At 43.0% G+C, this 21,700-nt stretch overlaps 1 protein-coding gene across 2 annotated transcripts; it reads left to right on the top strand.

Annotated features, from left to right (window-relative positions):
• Positions 1-50: 50 nt before the first annotated feature.
• DDX19A (DEAD-box helicase 19A) lies at positions 51-21,487 on the top strand. 2 transcript variants are annotated; one of them, XM_040443094.1, is made up of 12 exons: positions 51-203; positions 5,849-5,897; positions 8,474-8,524; positions 9,762-9,897; positions 12,248-12,340; positions 13,927-14,029; positions 14,565-14,679; positions 17,782-17,959; positions 18,340-18,577; positions 19,129-19,291; positions 19,746-19,937; positions 20,324-21,487. In XM_040443094.1, exons 1-12 carry the CDS (start codon positions 147-149, stop codon positions 20,383-20,385), a joined length of 1,437 nt encoding a protein of 478 aa, XP_040299028.1. In that variant the 5' UTR covers positions 51-146; the 3' UTR covers positions 20,386-21,487. The 2 variants fall into 2 exon arrangements, with proteins under 2 accessions (XP_040299028.1, XP_040299029.1); XM_040443095.1 differs by lacking the exons at positions 51-203; positions 5,849-5,897; positions 8,474-8,524; positions 9,762-9,897 and adding an exon at positions 10,195-10,255.
• Positions 21,488-21,700: the final 213 nt, after the last annotated feature.

Below are 21,700 nucleotides of genomic sequence, written 5' to 3'. Positions count from 1 at the left end.
CGCCGGACGGGAACTGACGTCACTTTTGGCACCGCCGCTTCCGGTCCGCGTGGGGGCGGTTCTTGCGGAGATAGTGGACTCCGGGCAGGTGTTGGCTCGCGGTGCGGTGAATTTTTTCCGAAGTCAGCCTCCCTGCTCCCCGCATCATGGCCACCGACTCGTGGGCCCTGGCAGTGGACGAGCAGGAAGCGGCTGTCAAGTCGGTCAGTGGCTTCAGCTCTCGCGGGGCGAACGTAGCAGGGGCCCGAGCCGACCCTGATTCGAGCCCCGGGAGCTGCCCGGGTTGGGAAGGGTTGTGGCCCACACCTTCCTAGACTTTGCGGCGGTGAATCCCGTGGCCCTGATTTGTGCCTAGGGCGATAGAGACCAGTGTCAAGCTTGTTCTATTCATCTGGGCCAGTTAAAGACTTTTTTGTCCTGTAGCAAATTTGTTCCCGCTCTGTATGTTTTCTTTCCTTGTATTGCACTTCCTCACTGGGGATTGTAGACACAGGAAAATTTAGATGCTGATTCTCTCTTTGATCTGTTTTTCGGATGAATCGGTGCTAAACCCCTTTTTGTTTGTTTGTTTGTTTTTGGATTTTTCTTAACGTGGCTGGCATTTGGTAGCTTTTTGCAGGATGCAGATTCAGGTTTAGATTTCGTGTTTCAGTCTACTGCAAATGTTGGCGGGAGGGACTACAGATTGTTTCGTTGATGTTTAAAAGGGATATTTAGATTCACATCCTGGTTCTTTTATAAATGAAGATCTATTCAATTGTAAGGTAATTAGTGTAAACTGGCTTTCTGTTCTTATATGTAACCGTAGGTTTGTTTAGTGATAATTCACTATTGATTTTAATAGTTTTGTCTGGTCGTCTGGAAGTCTTATGTAACTTTTTAATGCTTAAGTTAACATTTCTTCTGCAGTCATCCTTGATTGCCTTGGGAAGATTGTGAGTTTGTCAGCAAATATTGTGGTCTAAATCCAGTGGAATACAGGATGAATCTTTACAGTCTAGTTGGGAAGGTGAGAATGTGGGAAATGCTGTGAAAATGGTAAGAATAATGCGGTAAGTGATGTCTGAAAAGAGAGAGGACGTTTATGAATAGGGAATAAGAAATTGCTTGTGGAGAAGTTTCAAATGGATAATAGAGGATGAGTCATGTAAGATAGAGGTGAATAACATTTCAGGAGAAAATGCACAAAAGTGCTGAACTTGTCTAGAGAGCAAGAATCAGAACTCATTTTTGCTGCAGCTTAAGTGTATGGGTTGTAATAGAAGCTGTACAGAAAATATAGAGTGTACTTTGCAACCTCAACTGAGAACTTCAAGAGGAGAGACTTTTGTTAGTCGGTTTGGGGATTTTTCAGGGTACTGACAAGATTAGATCTGAGAGCTGGCAAGATTTATTGAACACCTAGAATGTTAGTGATGTCTACAGGAAAGGCAGTCAGTGTGGAAGTTACTGTAATAGTCCAGAGAAGGGCATATGTTGTTGGGTGGTGGAAGTGACGATGAACAGATGGATTTAAGAGATAATTGTGGCAATATAATGTGCGGGATTTAGGAAAAAGGCAAAGGTTGTTGTTTGCAGGCGGCATCCCAGAGGTGGTATTAGTAAAATGCTAATAACAGGACTAGAGAAGAGGGAAGATGGGCAGATTTGATTTGGAGGTCTCTGAATTTTAGACAAGGAGGACATCTTGGTAAGTACCTGTGTTGTGAATCCCCAGGAATTGTCTAGGTTCAGTGATTTCCTGGGAGAACTCATAGGACCCAGCACATAACTGTACTCTCAGCTCTGATTTATTACACCTCTCCTGGTGGATTTACACACAGCTTAATTAAAGTCCTATACCAGCTAATTGTAACATCACATGTGAAGTATTGTCAGAGAAGCTCATTAGAGACTCAGTTCTTAGGGTTCTTATTGGAGAGTTGTCACAAAGTCACCCTCTGCTTAGCATGTACCAAAATTCCAGACTTACAGAAGGAAAGCAGATGTTTAACATAAATCGCATGTTTTTACAATTTAGGTATAGCAAACCCCTCAGCAGTTCTGGGAATGGTGGGAACCCTTCTGAAGTCCAAGTTCCCAGGGGCCAACCAGGGGCCAACCTTGCGAGCTGGTTTTTCTAAGGATAGGAAACGGTTAACTGTGTTAACTTTTCTACAGAGCATGTATCTCACATTTGGAATTGTGGCATTGGACTTCAGAAGAAGAATCAGGGCAAGCAATGAAACTCATTATAGGGGCACCTGGGTGGCTCTGTGGGTTGTGTGTCGGACTTTTGATTTTGGCTCAGGTCGTAGTCTCATGGGTCATGAGACTGAGTCCCATGTTACGCTCTGTGCTGACAGTGTGGAGCCTGCTTGGGATTCTCTCCCTCTTTCTCTCTGCCCCTCCCGGCTCGCACTCTCCCTCTCCCTCTCAAAATAAATAAACATTAAAAAATAAAATAAAGTGTTAACAATAAATAAAACTGGCTATTATCCACAAAGAAATCAGAGTATTACAAAGGATGAGGTTCTGGCACCGTAGCATTTAAAATCCAATGCTTCACACAAGATCTTTTCTAAAAGATAGTTACTGAGAATTGTTTTCAAAAAAATTTTTTTTAATGTTTATTATTTTGAGAGAGAGTGTAAGCAGTGTGTGGGGAGGGGTGCGCAGAGAGAGAGGGGGAGAGAATCCCAAGCAGGCTCCACACTTGGTACAGACCTGAGCCAAAATTGAGAGTCGGACGTTTAACCACCTGAGCCACCCAGGCACCCCTCAAATTTTTTTTAAACCTATGACTCTAATCTAGCTGTGATATTATGAATATTGTACATATAGACCTAAACATACTTGGCATCTGGTTTTAACCACTCTACTTCTCAGAAGGCTGATGTAAATAAATGTGTGAAAATATTGCTTCCTGATAGCTGGGGAAAACCCTCCTCCCCCACCCCACCCCTTTTTTTAAAATTTCCATGTAGTCTTGTGTATCTTAGTTTAATAACTAATTCATAGTATTAGGTTATCATATGGCTGTGCTCTCAAGTGTACAGGTAGTAAATGGAAATGACAGAGACGAGGACAGAGAAAACACAAAGACAAAGATCTTATATTTACACACAGGATTTTTGTTTGGTTTACGCTTATGTGAGCAAAGGTGTGTCTTCAGAGTCTTCCTTGCATACAAAAATGGGTTTGGAGGGGAAAGAGAGGTATGTCAGGGAGTTTAGTTTGGATGCAATTTTAGGATCCCTAATAAAAGATTCTGAGAGTTTGAATTAGTAGAAAGGACCTGATGTCAGTTCATTTGTTACTGTCATCTCTTCCAACACAAATGGCTTCCTTTGCTGCCTCTTTTGGTTGTATGACCAGTTTAATATCTTTCCTTCTCTTCCCCGGATCAGCCAAAACCAAAAAACCAAAGGCAACCCTAAGAATCTTTTGGAGACATAATTTGACCCTTTTGCGATTAGAATTGTCATAGAGGTAGATCTTGAAGCCTTTCTGAAGTGTCTTTGAGTGCCAGAGAGTTCACCCCTCCACAGATCAGGGACTCTGGGATTGATGGAAGGTTGGCCACCCTTCAGGAGCTACTCTTTTTTTTTTCTTTTTTTTTTTTTTTTAACACTTTTTAATCTATTTTTGAGAGCCAGAGTGCCAGTGGGGGAAGGGCAGAGAGAGAGGGAGACACAGAATCTGAAGCAGGCTCCAGGCTCCGAGCTGTCAGAATCCCATGCAGGGCCTGAACTCATGAACTGCGAGATCATGACCTGAGCTGAAGTCAGATGCTTAATCAACTGAGCCACCCAGGTGCCCCCAGGAACTACTGTTAATTTGGATAGGGAAGGGATGCTTCTGTCATAACTGAAAGCCTGTGTCCAGGGTCAGGGACGCTGCCTTCTGTTGGATGCATGACTAATAATTGGAAGGTTCCTTGGTGAAGATGAATTCAGAATGAAGGAGAATGGGAGTCAATTGGCCTGCCTCTTTCCCATGATGCAGTTACCTCTCAAGACAGGAATACCAGTCTGCAGGTAGTTTTACCCTTGAATGCAGCTGAATAAATCCTGACAAATTCATAGATCTGACTATCCCCTAAGCCTGTCATCTTTTGTTACCACATCTCTTTGTCAAATTATAGTACATTAGATTTGGTTATTGTTTTCTTTCTCATCAGTCAGGCTTTGAGACCACTCTAATCAACTTGGTTGGATTGGGGACTCTGGACTGTTTTATTTGTGTTTTTCAGCCCATCCCAAGAGTAGTCTTCTGTGAATCCCTGTGTATTCAGCCTAAAAATGAGGTTCATCAGTGGATACGTTCTAGTATGAAATACCTTCTGTTAGGTACCAACATTCCTCTTAGCCTTCAGGGAAAGGGTGTCCACCTCCAGTAGTATGTTGGTCTGATTTTTCTCTGGACAACCTGGTTTCTAAAGAGATCAGATAAATATTCCTACAGTGTGAGGGTGGACTTCCAAAGACCATGAGCAGGGTCAGTTGAGGGGAGGGAGAATGGTGGAAGAAATGGTTCTCAATGCCCTCAGGAAACACTGGTGGTCATTATAAGGATAATGAATGATTGCATCAATTCAGGGATCTTGTTGGGGACAGGGCTTGGGGTCTAGGGCTTGATTTGGGGTACTCCTTAGAACCTGACAACACACCTTTATAATACCACTTCTGTGTCACACCCTTACTCTTACCAACACTTTGAACATGGGAAAATAATTCCCATGAGATTGGAGACTTCATTATGAATGTATAAATTACTGTTCTGCTTGCACTTTAATCTGCAACTTATAAGCAAGTTTTCACTGACCAGGTCTAGTGGCCAAAATCAATAAAAAACCTGTGTTCAGGTTTCTGATAAATTTAAAAAAATTTTTTTTAACGTTTATTCACTTTTTGAGAGACAGAGACAGAGTATGAGCAGGACAGAGGCAGAGAGAGAGGGAGACGCAGAATCTGAAGCAGGCTCCAGGCTCTGAGCTGTCAGCACAGAGCCCGACAACGTGGTGTTTGAACTCACAAACCGTGAGATCATGACCTGAGCCTAAGTCGGACGCTTAACCGACTGAGCCACCCAGGCGCCTCCTGAAATATTTTAAATCAGGAACATGAGTTTGTTCTTTGATCATAATAAATAACTTTTTTTTACCTAACTTGTAGTGGAGGTGGTTGATAAGACAAGAAAGAAGGCTGTAATTTATTTGCTTAGTGTTGCGTGAATACAGTGTGGGTTTCGTGACTAACAAAGTTGAAATACTTAGATGATACTTTTTTTTTTTAAGTTTACGTATTTTTGAAAGAGAGAGGACAGAGCTCAGGGGAGGACACAGAGAGAGGGAAAGATAGAATCCCAAGCAGGCCCCTTACTGTCAGCGCGGACCCCAATGTGGGGCTTGAACTCACCTGTGGGATTATGATCTCAGCCGAAATCGAAATTGAGAGGCAGACACTTAACCAACTGAGCCACCCAGGCGCCCCTGGATAGTGTTGTTCTTCAGTGTATCTACAAGGGAACTGTGTGTTTGCCATTGATAGGCTATCAAAGGCATTTAATGAAGGTTAGATGTTCTAGAAAGAGCATAAGTTGGAAGAAAATTAGAGGTTTGAGACTGTTGTCAAACTTTTCCCCCCAACTACTATGTTTAGTCCACCCCACTCTCCTTTTTGAGGTTCTTGAAGTTGCCCAAAATGATGTCTTCACCCAAGCTTTTAGGACTCCTGCTTGAGCAGGATAACTCCCTGAGTAAAGGTGCTGAACTAGTTCTGCTGGACTTTCACTAGGGAACTTCTCTTGGCTAAGGGACTTCCTTTGGGTCCTCTGCTTAACTCTGTTTCCTTTTATTCCCATTCAGATGAGTAATTTGCAAATCAAGGAAGAAAAAGTCAAACCAGATACCAATGGTGAGTCACTTGTAACTATTAGCTCTTCTGCTTTGCAGTAGCAGCTGCAGTGTGAAAAGGAGTTTTCATATAGTATTTGGCGAATGACAGTACGGTATTTGAGAGCCAGTAAATTCAGTTTCGTTACTAAAGAGGATACATTAGTTTTCCAGAGTTTATCTAGTCTCTAACTCCTGCCACTGTTCGCTTGATGTGTTTCTTTAAACTTTGTATTTAATTTTTGAAAAGTTAATCTGGGTTCAAAACTCAAAGTATTAAACAGGTGAAAGGCTTCCTTTCTGTTCTGGACTGTCATTTACCCAGTTCTCACTCTCTGTCTTTATTAGTTTGGTAGGCTGACATGCCAAGTATCACAAACTGAGTGGTTTAAACAACTGAAGTTTACTGTCTCCTAGTTCTTGAGGCCAGAAGTCTGAGACCAAGGTGTCAGCCTTCCTTCTGAAGGCTTTAGATCTTACATTCAAGTCTTTAATCCATTTTGAGTTAATTTTTGTGTATGGTTAAGATAGCGGTCCAGTTCTGTTCTTTTACACGTGGCTGTCCCGTTTTCCCAATACCATTTATTAAAGAGACTGTCCTTTCTCTGTTGTCTATTCTTGGGTCCTTTGTCATAAATTCATTGACCAAATATGTGTGGGTTTATTTCTGAGCTCTCTGTTCTGTTCCATCGATTTATGTGTCTGTTGTTAATGCAAGTACCATACTGTTTTAATTATACAGTTTTGTAATCTAGTTTGAAGTCGGGGAGCATGATGCCTCCAGCTTTGTTTTTCTTTCTCAAGATTGCTTTGGCTGTTCGGGGTCTTTTGTGGTTCTGTACAGATTTTAAAATTGTTCTATTTCTGTGAAGAATGCTGTTGGGATTTTCACAGGGAGTGCATTGATTCGTGTTTTTGGTAATAATGGACATTTTAACAGTACTCTTCCAATCCATGAGCAAGGAAAACCTTCCTATTTGTTTGTGTTTTCAGTTTCTTTCAATAATGTCTTATGATGTTCAGTATACATGTCTTCTACCTCCTTGGTAAATTTATTCCTAGGTATTTAATTCTTTTTAATGCAGTTGTAAATAGGATTATTTTCTTAATTTCTCTTTCAGATAGTTCATTATTAGTGTATAGAAACACACCACATTTTGTGCATTGATTTTGTATTCTGCAACTTGACTAAATTCATTTATTAGTGCCAACAGTTTTTTGATGGCATCTTTGGGTTTTTTATATATATTATGTCTTCTGCAAATATTGACAGTTTTCTTCCTTTGAATTTGGATGCCTTTTATTTATTTTTCTTATCCATCTACATTTAATATAATTGTTGACATGGTAGGTTTACTTAAGCAGTTTTACTATTTGATTTGTTTGTCTCATAGTTTCTCTTCCTTTCTTTTGCTGCCTTCTTTTAGGCTAATTGAATATCTTAGAATTCCACTTTAATTGATCTATTGTCATTTTAGCTATACTGTTTGCATTATTTTATTAGTGTTTTAAAGTTTTCTTCATTTAAATCTTGTGTATTTATTTAATTTTATTAATTTTATTTCTTGGTGAAGTATTTCATCGTTTTAGTTGCTGTTATAAATGGGAACTTTTCAATTATATGTCTGTATTTATGAAAACTACTGATTTCTATTTATTTTGTACCTAGTTTTTTTGTTTTTCGCTAAAATATGTTATTTTGTAAGGGTTGTTTTTTTTTTTGTATTTTGTTTTGAGAGAGAGAGAACACGAGTGAGGGAGAGGGACAGAGGGAGAGAGAGGAAGAGGAGGAGAGAGGGAGAGGGAGGGAGGGAGGGGGGAGAGAGAGAGAGAGAGAGACAGAGAGAGAGAGTGAGAGAGAATGAGAGAGAATGAGAATCCCAAGCAGGCTCCATGCTGAGCAGGGCTCAATTCCGCAACCCTGGGATCATGACCCGAGCCAAAATCAAGAGTTAGATGCTTAACAGACTGAGCCACCCAGGCGCCCCTATAATCGTTTTTAAGTTGATACTTAATCCTGCAGGTTTACAATCCTGTAATCCACCAAAAGTGAACATTTTACCTCTTGCTTTTATTTATTTTTTTATTTAAAAAAATTTTTAACAATTATTTATTTATGAGAGACAGAGAGAGACAGAGCATGAGCAGGGGAGGGGCAGAGAGAGAGGGAGACACCGAATCCGAGCTGTCAGCACAGACTCTGATGCGGGGCTCAAACTCACAAACCGCGAGTTCATGACCTGAGCTGAAGTCGGACGCTCAACCGACTGAGCCACCCAGGCGCCCCTCTTGCTTTTAATTTTTAATACCTGTTTTCTTTCTTATGTATGATTGTGTTTGCTAATATAATAGTATATTTTAAAATAGGATAAGCAAATCAGAGGTGACATATTCTGATCCACTGTGAAGTCAGCCAACATTCCTAGAAAGTTGAAATTTTCTTGTGTGCTTTCTAGGAATAAAAACCCATTAAACATAAAGAAATACCAAATATTTACATTTTGATCACCTAACTAAGATTTAGTTTTTATGTTGTCACACCTTTTGGGTGGGTTTGAAATTTGCCTTTCTTACTATGATAACTGTTTTCTTTTGTAGGTGTTATTAAAACCAGTGCCGCTGCAGAGAAAACAGATGAAGAAGAGAAAGGTAATTTCTCTTTAAAACTTTGTAGCAAGAAATAGAATATGACCCAAGATTTGCCCTCCTGGAGCCAGAGGCACTGGATCAAGGAGATGAGGAGGAATTACAGTGGAGATTGAGAAGAAGCAGTCAGTGAGGTAGAAGGAGAATGAAAGAGAGTGGTATCCTTTTTTTTTTTTTTTTTTTAATTTATTTTGAGAGAGAGAGCAAGTGAGGGAGGGGCAGAGAGAGAGAGAGAATCCCAAGCAGGCTCTGCACTGTCAGCGCAGAGCCTGATGCGGAGCTCAATCTCATGGACCATGAGATCATGACTTGAGCTGAAGCCAGGAATCGGACCCTTAACCGGCTGAGCCACCAGGTGCCCTCAAGAGGGTGGTATCCAGAAACCAGAAGAAGGAAGTATTTCAGAAGTAAGTAGTTAAATATAAGTAATAAGTTGATTAAGAAGATATAAATATTGGGGCCACCTGGGTGGCTCAGTTGGTTAAGGGTCCAACTTCTGCTCAGATCATGATCTTGTGATTTGTAAGTTAGAGCCCAGCGCTGGGCTCTGTGCTAACAGCCTGGAGCCTGCTTCGGATTCTGTGTCTCCCTCTCTCTTTGCCCCTCCCCCAGTCCCTTTCTCACTCTTGCTTTCAAAAATGAATAAACATTAAAAAAAAAAAAAAAGTTACAACATGTTCACATGCTGGTGGGAATGTTCCAGTGGAGCAGGAAACTGATCACGCAAAACAGAGTCAGCGTCAGGAGAAATACCCTTGTGGGCAAAAGGGGCTGGGACCTGTCGTTCCAGTGGAGGGGTTAGCCTTAGGAGCACAGGCTGTTCATCCCAGGTTACCAAAGGGAATGTAGAGAACATGGGCGCACATGCAGGTAGATGTATAGGAATGTCACGACAGAATGGGGAAGTGTTTCTGATCACTGGTACTTTTCTGTGAAGGAAGACGAGAGGTCATCAGGTGAGTGAGGATGTGAGGGATTAGAAGTTTGAGAAGAGAGGAGGAGGTAGAAGTGGAGGTCTGAGAAGAGTGAATGAGTGGAGAATAGAAGCATGAAGACGAATAGGGCAGCTTAGCCCTTTTGGGTTTCCCAGTCACCGTTCTAAAGGGAAACCGGTGGGAGTGACTTGTTCTCCAGCCAAGCCTGGCCGCCTGGGTGCTGGTGCAGAGATGGGGAGAGAGATTTCACGAGGGTGAGTTTGCCAAACGAGCGTGAAGACAATCTGCTGGTTTCTTCCGGACAGAGGACAGAGCTGCCCAGTCTTTACTCAACAAGCTGATCAGAAGCAACCTTGTCGATAACACGAACCAAGTGGAAGTCCTGCAGCGGGACCCAAGTTCCCCGCTCTATTCTGTGAAGTCCTTTGAGGAGCTTCGGCTGTGAGTATTTGTTCTTTGAACAGCTGCTCCTTGTCAGGCCCTCCTTTGTAAAACTTAGCATTTCCAAGATCTTTGGGGAATTTTACTTTTTACTTTTATTTTTAAGAATCTTAATGTATTTGCTTCTTTGATAATTCACATGACTCAAAAGTCAGAAAGTATGAAACAGTTTACAGTGACGGTTTCCCTCCCACCCTTGTCTCTTGGCTACCCAGTTCTCCTCCTCTTGGGAGGGATTTTTAAATGCCACAGATTTATTCATCATAGCTGAAAGTCTTTTTTCTTTTATGCTCTTAGAACTTTCAATAAAATATTGGCTGACAGGTGATTTCTGGATGTCAGGAACATTTCTTATTAGGTAAGCCCTTTTGTTAGACTATAGGGTTTACGGTTAAGAACAGTTTATCTGCTTTTATATAATCGATCAAAAGAGCCTTTGCAGGATTTCCAGTACCTACAGTGGAAAGTAGTTTTCAGTATTCCAGAATGCAAAACAAAAACCAATCCAGAACCCAGAATTAAGCTGTAAGGGAGCATATTCATGTCATTGTGCTAAGAATGACTTCCAATATCGCTTTATTTTAAAAGCAGAATTATGGAAGGTCATACCAATTTTTTTGTTTACTTCAATATATTAGTAAAGAAATGTTTATGAATCATTGGTTTATGTACCTGGTACTGTGCTGGGTGTTATGAGTAACAAGACATAACCACCGTTCTTGCTGCCTGCCAGGACCTGAATCATAGACAGAAAGCAGCTGGTGAATAAGAAAGTGGTGGAATCACCTTTATCAGCAAAATCTTTAATATGCCCACCGTGGGCCAATAGGGGCCACATTCCTGCCAACTGTTACCACTGCTTTAGAATAAGAGACACTTAAAATATAAGAGCTAACTTAAACCAATTCAAGTCATTAATGAAGTAACAGTTAAGAACAACTTTTTTAAAGCGTTGTTGTTTTTTAATGTTTTCAGGAAATTATTCTTTTCTTTCTGTATTTCTCCCATTGGGGGCTTCATTCAGCAATTCTGCCATCTCTGCTTCTATTCGTAAACTATATCAGGACGGCTAGATGTGCTCTTTTGTTTCCTGAAGTGACAGTTTTGCTTCCCCAAGTATAGATGGTTTTTAAACCCCCTTTCATTTAAAGGACTTGTGCTCTCAGTCTTACCAGTGAGGAATTGTCCTTTCTGAAAAATCAAGCTCTCTCTGATTTAGTAGTTGTTGGCTAAAAGAAACAAAAAATAAAACCTAAGTTGCCTAATATAATATATTTGTTTTGTACTTAAAAATTTTGAATTAATCTGCAAAATAAAAGGAAAATAATGAACCGCTGGAAGCTCTTGGATCATTTGGATCTTCATTCAGTTGTGACTTTGTTTCCTTAGCAACCAAATCACAATCTGTTGAGCTTCATAGCCTTTTCTTCTAAACAGAAGACACCAAAGATTATGCTTTCACATGTCTTTGTGTCTGAGAACCAACATATGCCAGACGAATGTGCCTTTTAGAGAGCCTGTTAACTCCAGGGAAGGCTCAGAGAACAGAAGGCTTGACTTGGTTTGGCTCTTCTTTACAAATAGTGTGGTGGGATTTTTGTCGAACACCCTGTCGGTGGTAGAGGTAACAGAGAGGTTATTGTAAATGCAATGAAAAAGCAACTTTAATATGTATTTGTTGTGTAGCTACTTATATAAGCTGGTGCTTTCCTATGCTTGATTTTGACTAAACATAATAACCAAATATGAGCATTCGTGAAGTTCAGTACAGGTGATTGAACACTCCTCTTTACCAGAAACTGGCTAAATCAGTTCTCTTACCTCTTGATTGTCCTGAGTGTTTGTATAGCTGGCTTTGGAAGGACCATGAAATACAAAATGACCGTGGTTCATTTTAACATCTGCACCAAGAAATTAAACGTGAATCTTGTTTTCTAAAGGGACTTCTATAGTGATACAGTTAAGCAGTGTTTATTTTTAGGTACGCCTTTTATAATTCATTTTATGTAAATTATACAATTTATACAATTTAATAAATTCCACTCTTGCAGTATCCAGGGAACATTTGCCATCCAAGACCAATCATATTTGTGGGGGTCTGCTGAAAGCATGAATTTCTCCAAGAAAGAAAACTTGTCTGTATTCTATGAATTGTGTGATAGTTGTAGATTAAGACTGAGGAGGGAAGGATGATGGTTTGGTTTCATTTTAGATAATATTTTTTAAGGCCTAGGAAGATATGTCTGACAGAGATAGGAAGCGTTACTCTTTGCTAGATACAGGGAAAGAGATTTAGGCCTTTAAAACAATTTGAACTAGGAAACGATCCTTTCTCTCCCTGGCCTCCTAGGAAACCACAGCTTCTCCAGGGAGTCTATGCCATGGGCTTCAATCGACCCTCCAAGATACAAGAGAATGCATTACCCATGATGCTTGCTGAGCCGTGAGTATGCAGATCCCAGTGCACCTCTTCAGAATTTGGTTTAACGTCCTATACCAATAACTTACTGTTCTTGAGAACAAGATGGGACATTTGGGACAGCATGTTTTCCTCAGGGAAACAGCTTGAGCAAGTACAGAGAGTCAGATGGAATTTGATACAGCTTCTGCCTTTCCCACTTAGCAGTAAAAACTAATGGGGGCACCTGGCTAGCTCAGTTGGTGGTGTGGGTTCAAACCCGCATTGGTTTGTAGGGGTTACTTAAAAAATAAATAAAAATCTTTAAAATAAATGAAAAACAGATAAAGCTAATGTTATTCTGTGCATTTTTTAAAACAGGGTTTTTTAAAAATAGGAAATTTTGGGGGCACCTGGGTGGCTCAGCTGGTTAAGCATCTGACTTCAGCTCAGGTCATGATCTCGCAGTTCATGAGTTCAAGCCTTGTGTTGGGCTCTGTGCTGATAGCTCAGAGCCTGGAGCCTGTTTCAGATTCTGTATCTCCCTCTGTCTCTGCCCCTCCCCCACTTGTGCTCTGTCTCTGTCTCTCAAAAGTGAATAAATGTTAAAAAAATTTTTTTTAGTATGAAATTTTTGGAACTTGCAAAAAAAGGTGTCAAGAACATCTGTAACCCTATCTTGTCAAGAAATCTAGTTGACAGTGGAAGCCCCCATGCACCCCTCTGCATTCACATCCCCTTCCCCAACCCAAGTAATGTCATCCTGAAACAGGTCATCATTCTCTTACATTTCTTTATACTTTTACTACATATCTACACATTCCTAAGAATCTAAGAGTTGTTTACATATTTTAAACTGTAGATAATTGGTATCCTACTTTATGGAGCAACATTTCCCATTCAATTCTATTATTTTTCTTGCTTAATGACAAAAAATTCCACCTATTTCCATGACTGAGTTACAGGAAGTAAAATGTGAAAGTTCCCTCTAAAGCATCTGCCTGACTTGGTGTCTTGGATTTTCATAAAGAAGGGAAAAGGGGAGGGGCACCTGGGTGGCCCAGTCGGTTAAGCCTACAACTACAGCTCAGGTCATGATCCCACAGTTCGTGGGTTCAAGCCCTGCACTGGCCTCTGTGCTGACATCCTGGAGTGTGCTTTGAATCTTCAGATTCTATGTCTCCTTCTCTCTCTGACTCTCCCCTGCTTATGCTCACACTTTCTCAAAAATAAACATTATTAAAAAAAAAAAAAAGAAAAGGAAACACATGGGGAGCCGAGTGCTGGAGACCTATTACAGCTTGGCAGAAAATGTCTTCAGGGATTTTCCTTGGCACAGATTTTACTCTGCAGTGTTAATTTCCATGCAGCCCCTAGGGTACAAAACTAGGGCACCCTGGCTGTGCTGGAGTCTAGAGTGAGGATTCTTGGTATAAACCCATCTAAAAGAATCATTTTTTCCCTTAATATTTAAGCAGTTTTTTAACATCATATAAAAAATTTATCATTGTCCTCAATGCAGAAAACTTGGATTAAAGGAAGAATATTCTGTATTCCTACCATCCAGAAAGAACATTCTGGTACTTTATTGTGTTTAACCAATATTATTTTCCTTTCTGTTCCTGATCCAGCCCACAGAACCTGATTGCTCAGTCTCAGTCAGGTACTGGTAAAACAGCCGCCTTCGTCCTGGCCATGCTCAGCCGAGTGGAACCAGCAGAGAGATACCCCCAGGTGAGGGTTGGGGGATCCTGAGGGCCCTGGCTTGCCTGCCGGTCCTCAGACTGTGGATCTGGCAGAGCAGGTTCATGTACTAGGCCTCTAGGTAGAGTTCATTCAGAAACAGCAGCTTTAAACAGTGGCTTCTGAAGGCATTCACCCAGCCAGGGCTCCCTGCTGAAGGCTTGGGTCTATAGCTGAAAAGTGGGCCTGGTTGGAGAGGATGTGGTTCCCTGCCTTTTTAGATGGTAGTAAGATCAGGGGTGACTCGGTGGCTCAGTCAGTTAACCATCAACTCTTGATTTTGGTTCGGGTCATGATCTCACAGTTCATGAGATCGAGGCCCGAGCTGGGCTCTGTGCTGACAGCATGGAGTCGGCTTGGGATTCTCTCTCTGCCTCTCTCTCTCTCTCTCTCTCTCTCTTTCTCTCTCATAGATAAAACATTTTTAAAAAAGTGATAATAATATAAGCATATTTGTTGCATTAGCACCTGTTGTTTTTTACTAAAAGACTCTCTTAAACTCAACCTTTATGATTTCCTTGTTCAGTGTTTGTGCCTCTCCCCAACATATGAGTTGGCACTTCAAACGGGAAAAGTGATTGAGCAGATGGGCAAATTTCATCCGGAACTAAAGCTTGCTTATGCTGTTCGAGGCAATAAATGTGAGTATAAAGGGCCGAAACCTAAGCAGTGAGCAGGATAGGGTAGTTGGGTGTTTGAATTTTGAAGATGTGATGATGACATTAAACTTTCTGGTTCAATTGACCTTAGGGCCCACTGCATTGCTTTCAGCAAATCTGTTTTAAACTTGTTATTTAACAGTCCTTTCTACTCTTAAAAGATTTAGAGTTAAAAAAAATCTTTGTATGGGTCATGGAGTTCTTAAAGTCTGTCGTTCTTCACTATGATAACAGGGTTTTGAATTCAGCATTCAGAGTTCTGGAAGCTGCTTATTAACAAGGGATTAGTAGGTCTAGGATGGCAGGTTGGGGTCATATCCCTTTGTTTCAAAACAAGCCCAGCTTTAGTAAGAGTAAACTAGGAGCAGATAAGACCAGATAACTTGGTCTTATCGAAACCAGAAATCCTTCCACCAATTATTTCTCCCATGTGTTCTATGGTATGTAGTGTAGAGAGTATGGACTAAAATGGTGAGGAGGGGCAGGTAGAACATGGTCGTTAGGAAGTTATCAGAGTAGGGAGCGCCTAGTTGGCTCGCTTGGTTCAGTGTCCGACTCTTGGTATCACTCAGGGTCTTGATCTCAGGGTCATGAGTTCAAGCCCCACATTAGGCTCCACGCTGGGCATGACGCCTACTTAAAAAGGAAGTTAACAGAGTATATAAAACTGTAATTCAGTAAGAAAAAAGTAGGCAGTCTAATAGGCAAATGGACAGAAGAGGCCCAGTTGAACAGACACTGCACAAAAGAAGGGAATTCAGACGGCCAGTAAATATGAGATGATAAGCCTCGTTTGTCATCAGGGAAACGTAAACCTAAAACCACTGTGTGCTTCCCAGATGGGCAAAAATGAAGTCTGACAATGCCAAGTGTTGATGCAGACAAACAAGAACTGGCATGCCCGGGACACCTGGGTGGCTCAGTTGGTTGAGCGTCCAGCTATTGATTTCAGCTCAGGTCATGATCTCACGGCTTGTGGGATTGAGCCCTGTGCTGGGCTCCGCACTAACAGTGAGGAGCCTGCTTGGGATTCTCTCTCTCCCCCCCCCCTCCTCCACTTGAGAGCTCACTAATGCTCTTTCCCTCTCTCTCTCAAAATAAATTTAAAAAACCACAAAAACCAAACTAGAATGCCCATACACTTCTGGTGGGGAGTTTACATTGGTACAGTTACTTTCTGGAAGCAGTTTGGCATTACTTAGAAAAACTAAAAACAGGGGCACCTGGGTGGCTCAGTCAGTTGAGCATCCGACTTCGGCTCATGATCTTGCCGTTTGTGAGTTCAAGCCCCTGTGCTGACAGCTCAGAGCCTGGAGCCTGCTTCACATTCTGTGTCTCCCTCTCTCTCTGCCCCTTCCCCACTCATACTCTGTCTCTCTCTGTCTCTCAAAAATGAATAAACGTTTTAAAAAAACTTTTTTTTAAAAGAAAAACTAAAGACAGACATTCCTTTGACCCAGCAGTTTGTAAGTGCCTGGAACAGTGGTTCTCAAACTTGTTGGTTTCTTTAATTTTTTTTTTTTCAACGTTTATTTATTTTTGGGACAGAGAGAGACAGAGCATGAACGGGGGAGGGGCAGAGAGAGAGGGAGACACAGAATCGGAAACAGGCTCCAGGCTCTGAGCCATCAGCCCAGAGCCCGACGCGGGGCTCGAACTCACGGACCGCGAGATCGTGACCTGGCTGAAGTCGGACGCTTAACCGACTGCGCCACCCAGGCGCCCCTATTTATTTTTTTTTAAAGTAGGCTTCACACCCAGTGCGGAGCCCAGTATGGGTCTTGAACTCACGACCCCGAGATCAAGACCTGAGCTGAGATCAAGAGTCAGATGCTTAACTGACTAAGCCACCCAGGCACCCCTAAATTTTGCTTTTAAAATAGTTAACACATTCGCATGTGTTAAACTGAAAGGATATGTGGTTGAAACTTTGTCTCATCCCCCCCAACCACCTAGTTCTCCCTCCTAAATTTAGGCAGTCAGTACTAACTAGTTTCTCATGTGGCACACCAGAGATGTGGCTGCAGGCACACAGTGTGTATGTAAGTGTGTGTGTATAAATATGTACTCACACACATGTACATTTATTACATGTATTCTTTTTTGCCTCTTGTGCTGTACAAACTGCTCTGTAAATTTTTTTCACATTAAAAAAAATTTTTTTTTCCAACGTTTACTTATTTTTGGGACAGAGAGAGACAGAGCATGAACGGGGGAGGGGCAGAGAGAGAGGGAGACACAGAATCGGAAACAGGCTCCAGGCTCTGAGCCATCAGCCCAGAGCCTGACGCGGGGCTCGAACTCACGGACCGTGAGATCGTGACCTGGCTGAAGTCGGACGCTTAACCGAGTGCGCCACCCAGGCGCCCCTTTTTTCACATTTAATAATGTATTTTGGAGATTGTTCCCTATCAGTTCCTAAGCAGTTTTATACTTGGATTGGCAACATCCATTGGGTGTATCATATTTTGCTTAATTAGTTACTTTTTGAGGTGTGTATATCTTTGCATATATGTTATTTCACACGTTAATACACATACAGGATTAATTCCTAATAGTGGAAATACTGGTCACAGGCTCTGCATTAGCAATTTTGATAGATGGTTGTACTGGTTTCAACTTCCACCAGCTATAATTTGAAAGTAATGTGTTTTTTGAGTCAGAGAATTTGTACTTAGGAAAACTGTCTACATGTCAGAATGTCTCATGAAACAAAAACTCATTGGGCCAGGATCCTGGTAGTCACAACTACCAATTTAAGAGAAAATCTGTGATCATGAGTGAATGCATGATATGAAATGTTGAGGGGAATGAGGGGGACAACGCTGAATCAGGAGGAAGTAGGAATGAGAAATGACACTGAGGGGTCACTGCATGGGATTTAATCCTGAGCACAATGCAGTTAGATAGGTGCCACTGTGCCTGCTTTACAGTAGAAGAACCCAAGACTTTTGGATAAGAATCCTGTGTGTTTTGACATCTGGAATTAACTAGTTTTACAAACTCTGAAAGGATGGGCAAGGCTTTGATTTCCAAAGCTGGTTTTGCCATGGAAATACCCACGGAAAACATCTTGTCTCACAGTGGAAAGAGGTCAGAAGATCAGTGAACACATTGTCATTGGCACCCCTGGGACTGTTCTGGACTGGTGCGCCAAGCTCAAGTTCATTGACCCTAAGAAGATCAAGGTGTTTGTTCTGGATGAGGCTGACGTGATGATAGCTACTCAGGGCCACCAAGACCAGAGCATCCGCATCCAGAGGTAGGAACTCTTGAGCCAAGAGGAACGTCTGTCTTCTGACTTGCAAGTAAAGATCTTCTTGTTCACTGTGTTTCCTCCTGCTGTATTTAACTCCTCTTCTTTCTCCATCTAGGTTATTTGCTTTTAGGACCTTCAGGAGCATTTTTTGGATGGGCCATTTGCTCGCCAGCACTGATCACGGGTTGAGGAAGGAGACTTAGGGAATCTAACACCAGCCCCCTCCCTGCCCCATGGCTGCTCTTGCCTCCTCCCTGCCGTTCTCCTCCCCCCTTTTGCCTCTTTCCCCAGCGTGTAGAGCATCCAAGCCTGGGGTGGCTGTCTTCTGTTCCTTCCAGGGAAAGACTCGGGGTCATGCCACATACCTGGGTCTTCCCTTGCAGGATGCTGCCCAGGAACTGCCAGATGCTGCTTTTCTCTGCCACCTTTGAAGACTCTGTATGGAAATTTGCCCAGAAAGTGGTCCCAGACCCAAACATTATCAAACTGAAGCGTGAGGAGGAGACGTTGGACACCATCAAGCAGTATTACGTCCTGTGCAATAACAGAGATGAGAAGTTCCAGGCCTTGTGTAACCTCTACGGGGCCATCACCATTGCTCAGGCCATGATCTTCTGCCACGTGAGTAGCAGTGGCAGCAGCAGGCCTGCCGGGGGAGGAGCTCCACTGGAGGGTGTGCCTGGCCCTCCCTTCAGCCAGCTCCACCTCAGTGCTAAGGAGGACTGGGTGTCCTCTGTGTGGCCAGAAAGGAAATGATGGAGCACCTCCACCTGCCCCAGGGCATATTCTCCTCAGACTATAATGAGTTATGAGGGAAAGACTGTGAAGAATTGAACTTTTCTTTGGTCCCACCTCTTAGACATACCTTGGGAAAAACTCCAGATAACATCCAACGAAATGATTATATACCATTAAGAATATAGACTATTTGAGAATGAAGATATTGGCTCCTACCACACTCTTCCTAGCTGAACACTAAGATGATTTAAGTAATGCATCCAAAAAAAATTCACATGGCTAAAATTGTCTTTGTAAAATTGGTAAGCCTACCCTGGTGGCTGAACTCAGCAGGCTTTCACGTATTTTAATGGAAACAAGCCACTTTTTTGCAGGTTTGTTTTTGTTTTTATTTTTCCAGGCATCTCCATTTAAAACCATTCTTTTCACTCCAGACCCGCAAAACGGCTAGCTGGCTGGCAGCAGAGCTCTCCAAAGAAGGCCACCAGGTGGCTCTGCTGAGCGGCGAGATGATGGTGGAGCAGAGGGCTGCGGTGATCGAGCGCTTCCGAGAGGGCAAAGAGAAGGTGCTGGTGACCACCAACGTGTGTGCCCGCGGTGAGCAGAGAATGTGCCTGTTCGCCAGGCTCCGGATGGCGAGAGCAGGGCTCCCGTACGGGACGCTCAGATGGTTCGGGGGAGTCCAGCTGGGGTTGGTGCTGACTTTGTTTTCTGGGAGAGGCTGGATTCCCCCAGCAGATGAGAACTTTCACAGAAGCCAGGAGTCCTGATGTGGTGGAAGGAAACAGGCAGTGACTGGTTTAGAGTGAAGTTTCGGCCGCATCTCCAGATTCTTGTATCTAGCAGAGGCTCTTCTAGCGATGTCATAATTTTGTTAGCACCTGCCAGAGTTCTGTTTTTCCCTCTGGATTCTGCTGCGTGCCCCCGGTCCCCGAATCCCAGAGCTGGCCTGCCCCAGACTCTTCCTCCACCTGATGCTGGCGTGTGGCAGCCTCGCCTGGTGGGTGGTGGTTTTTGTTTCCCGTCCTGACTCCACCCCTCTTTCGTGCAGGTATTGATGTTGAACAGGTATCTGTCGTCATCAACTTTGACCTTCCCGTGGACAAGGATGGGAACCCGGACAACGAGACCTACCTGCACCGGATCGGGCGCACGGGCCGCTTTGGCAAGAGGGGCCTGGCAGTGAACATGGTCGACAGCAAGCACAGCATGAACATCCTGAACAGAATCCAGGAGCATTTTAGTGAGTGCCTGGGAGTGTCCCCTGCCAGGGCCCTTTCCTTAGAGGGGCAGGTTCTCCTGGGGCCTCCTCGAGAGGCCTTCGTCCTTGTCACATTCCCCTCCTTTCCTACAATATGGAAGTTCTCGAAGAGCACACCTGGTGAGTTCAGGTCAGGAACTCGAACAACAGCGCCCCCTTGGCCAGGCTTGAAGGGCCTAGGGCTCTGTCCCGTGCTCAGGCACCAGGAGCCCGTGGGGTTTCATGAAAGTTTGCTGTGGCCAGAGGCTTGGCATGGGGGCAGAAACCTGTCTGCCTCCTCCCTCCCTGCTGTGCTGTCCCTTCCCTAGGTGTGTGTGTTCATGATAGCCCCGTGTTGATGTCTCTGTGAATTCTCTTTTTTTCCCCAGATAAGAAAATAGAAAGATTGGACACAGATGATTTGGATGAGATTGAGAAAATAGCCAACTGAGAAGCTCCGTCAGTCACCAGTGCCCACCCCTGGTGCTCCCCCTGCACGGGAGACTGGTGCTTTCACGGCACAGGCCTCGACAGTCGCCACAAAGAAGAGGAGGCAGAGGAGAGAGAAACTACCTACCTCATTTTAAATTACGTTTGGACTTTACAAAAATTGTGCAAATGATTGGGGAAGGTAGAAGGAAAATTTTACATTTTGGAAAATTTAGTTCTCCCCCCACCTCTGCCCTTTTAAGCTATGGTTTTCCCCATCTTTATAATAATCTGGTTGCTGTTGGTAATGGCTGAGCCTAGGGTCCCCTGCTTGTTTTGTTGTGGGGTGTTAGGACCCATTTCCAGTCTCTGAAGAAATGGTCGATGTAGGTGCAGGAGAGGCTCAGCAGCACAGGCATGGGAGCCCCACTGCATGGATGGAGTGTGGGGAGCAGCAGCGGGGAGACCTGGGAGCGCTCTCCCTTCTCTGTCCCTGACCGCAGACCTGCCACCAATGTCTCCCGCCCTTGAGGCCATCTTCCTTCTCCTAAATCCAGAGATGTTCTGGCTGACCCCTTTTACCCCTGTTCTCAGTACCAGAGGATGTCCCTGCTTCTCTCTGGGTGAGCACATTGTAAACCTCCGATTTGGAGAGAGACATGGAAATCAGCGAATCTTCAGAGGACTTGTCTGGCAAGGGTAGACGAATCCTGTGAGAATCTGGGACTTCCCTTTCCTGTGGTTGCTGTGTCTGCTCAGGCACTGGGAGTCAGTCATGGCAGCCAGGGGAGACCAGGTGCGTTTCTGACACGCACCTGGCCAAGTGAGTTGATTCTTATCGGTGGGTGTCACACCGTGCCTGGAGATGAGCAGGAGAAGTTGGAAAGGAAGTTATGACCAAGTTAAAACTCTGCTCTTTCTTTATCCATAATACTGGGCCTATTGGTTACTTTAATTCATACATCACCTATATGAATAAGGACAGAGAAATTCGAGTTATACCCATCATTATGTTAAGAAATTTTAAAGTAATTATGAAAGGCTTTACTAATCATGATTTGTTTTTATTTGTATTTTTCTGCTTATTAGACTAATATATGCTCATTAAAAAAGGTGTGTGTGTGTGTGTGTGTGTGTGTGTGTATACACACATATATAAAGTACAAGTGCTCTCTGTCTCCACCTCTCTGGGACAACCATTGCTAGCATTTTGGTGAACATTTGATATATTTCCTTCTGTTTGCATATCCACTTTAAAAAAAATTTTTTTTTAACGTTTATTTATTTTTGAGAGAGCGTGAGCAGGAGAGGGGCAAAGAGAAAGGAAGACACAAAAT

The sequence above is a fragment of the Herpailurus yagouaroundi genome, unplaced genomic scaffold, assembly GCF_014898765.1.
Source record: "Herpailurus yagouaroundi ecotype Mexico unplaced genomic scaffold, PumYag 190, whole genome shotgun sequence".
NCBI lineage: Eukaryota > Metazoa > Chordata > Mammalia > Carnivora > Felidae > Herpailurus > Herpailurus yagouaroundi.
Note: the sequence above shows the minus strand (reverse complement) of the source record. Positions and strands in the feature narration are given on the sequence as shown.

Excerpts from the sequence above, each read along its gene's own strand:
- DDX19A (XM_040443094.1), top strand. The coding sequence starts at position 147 with ATGGCCACCGACTCGTGGGCCCTGGCAGTGGACGAGCAGGAAGCGGCT. Across the intron at positions 204-5,848 it reads AGGAAGCGGCTGTCAAGTCG|ATGAGTAATTTGCAAATCAA; the intron begins GTCAGTGGCTTC and ends ATTCCCATTCAG. Across the intron at positions 8,525-9,761 it reads AACAGATGAAGAAGAGAAAG|AGGACAGAGCTGCCCAGTCT; the intron begins GTAATTTCTCTT and ends TCTTCCGGACAG.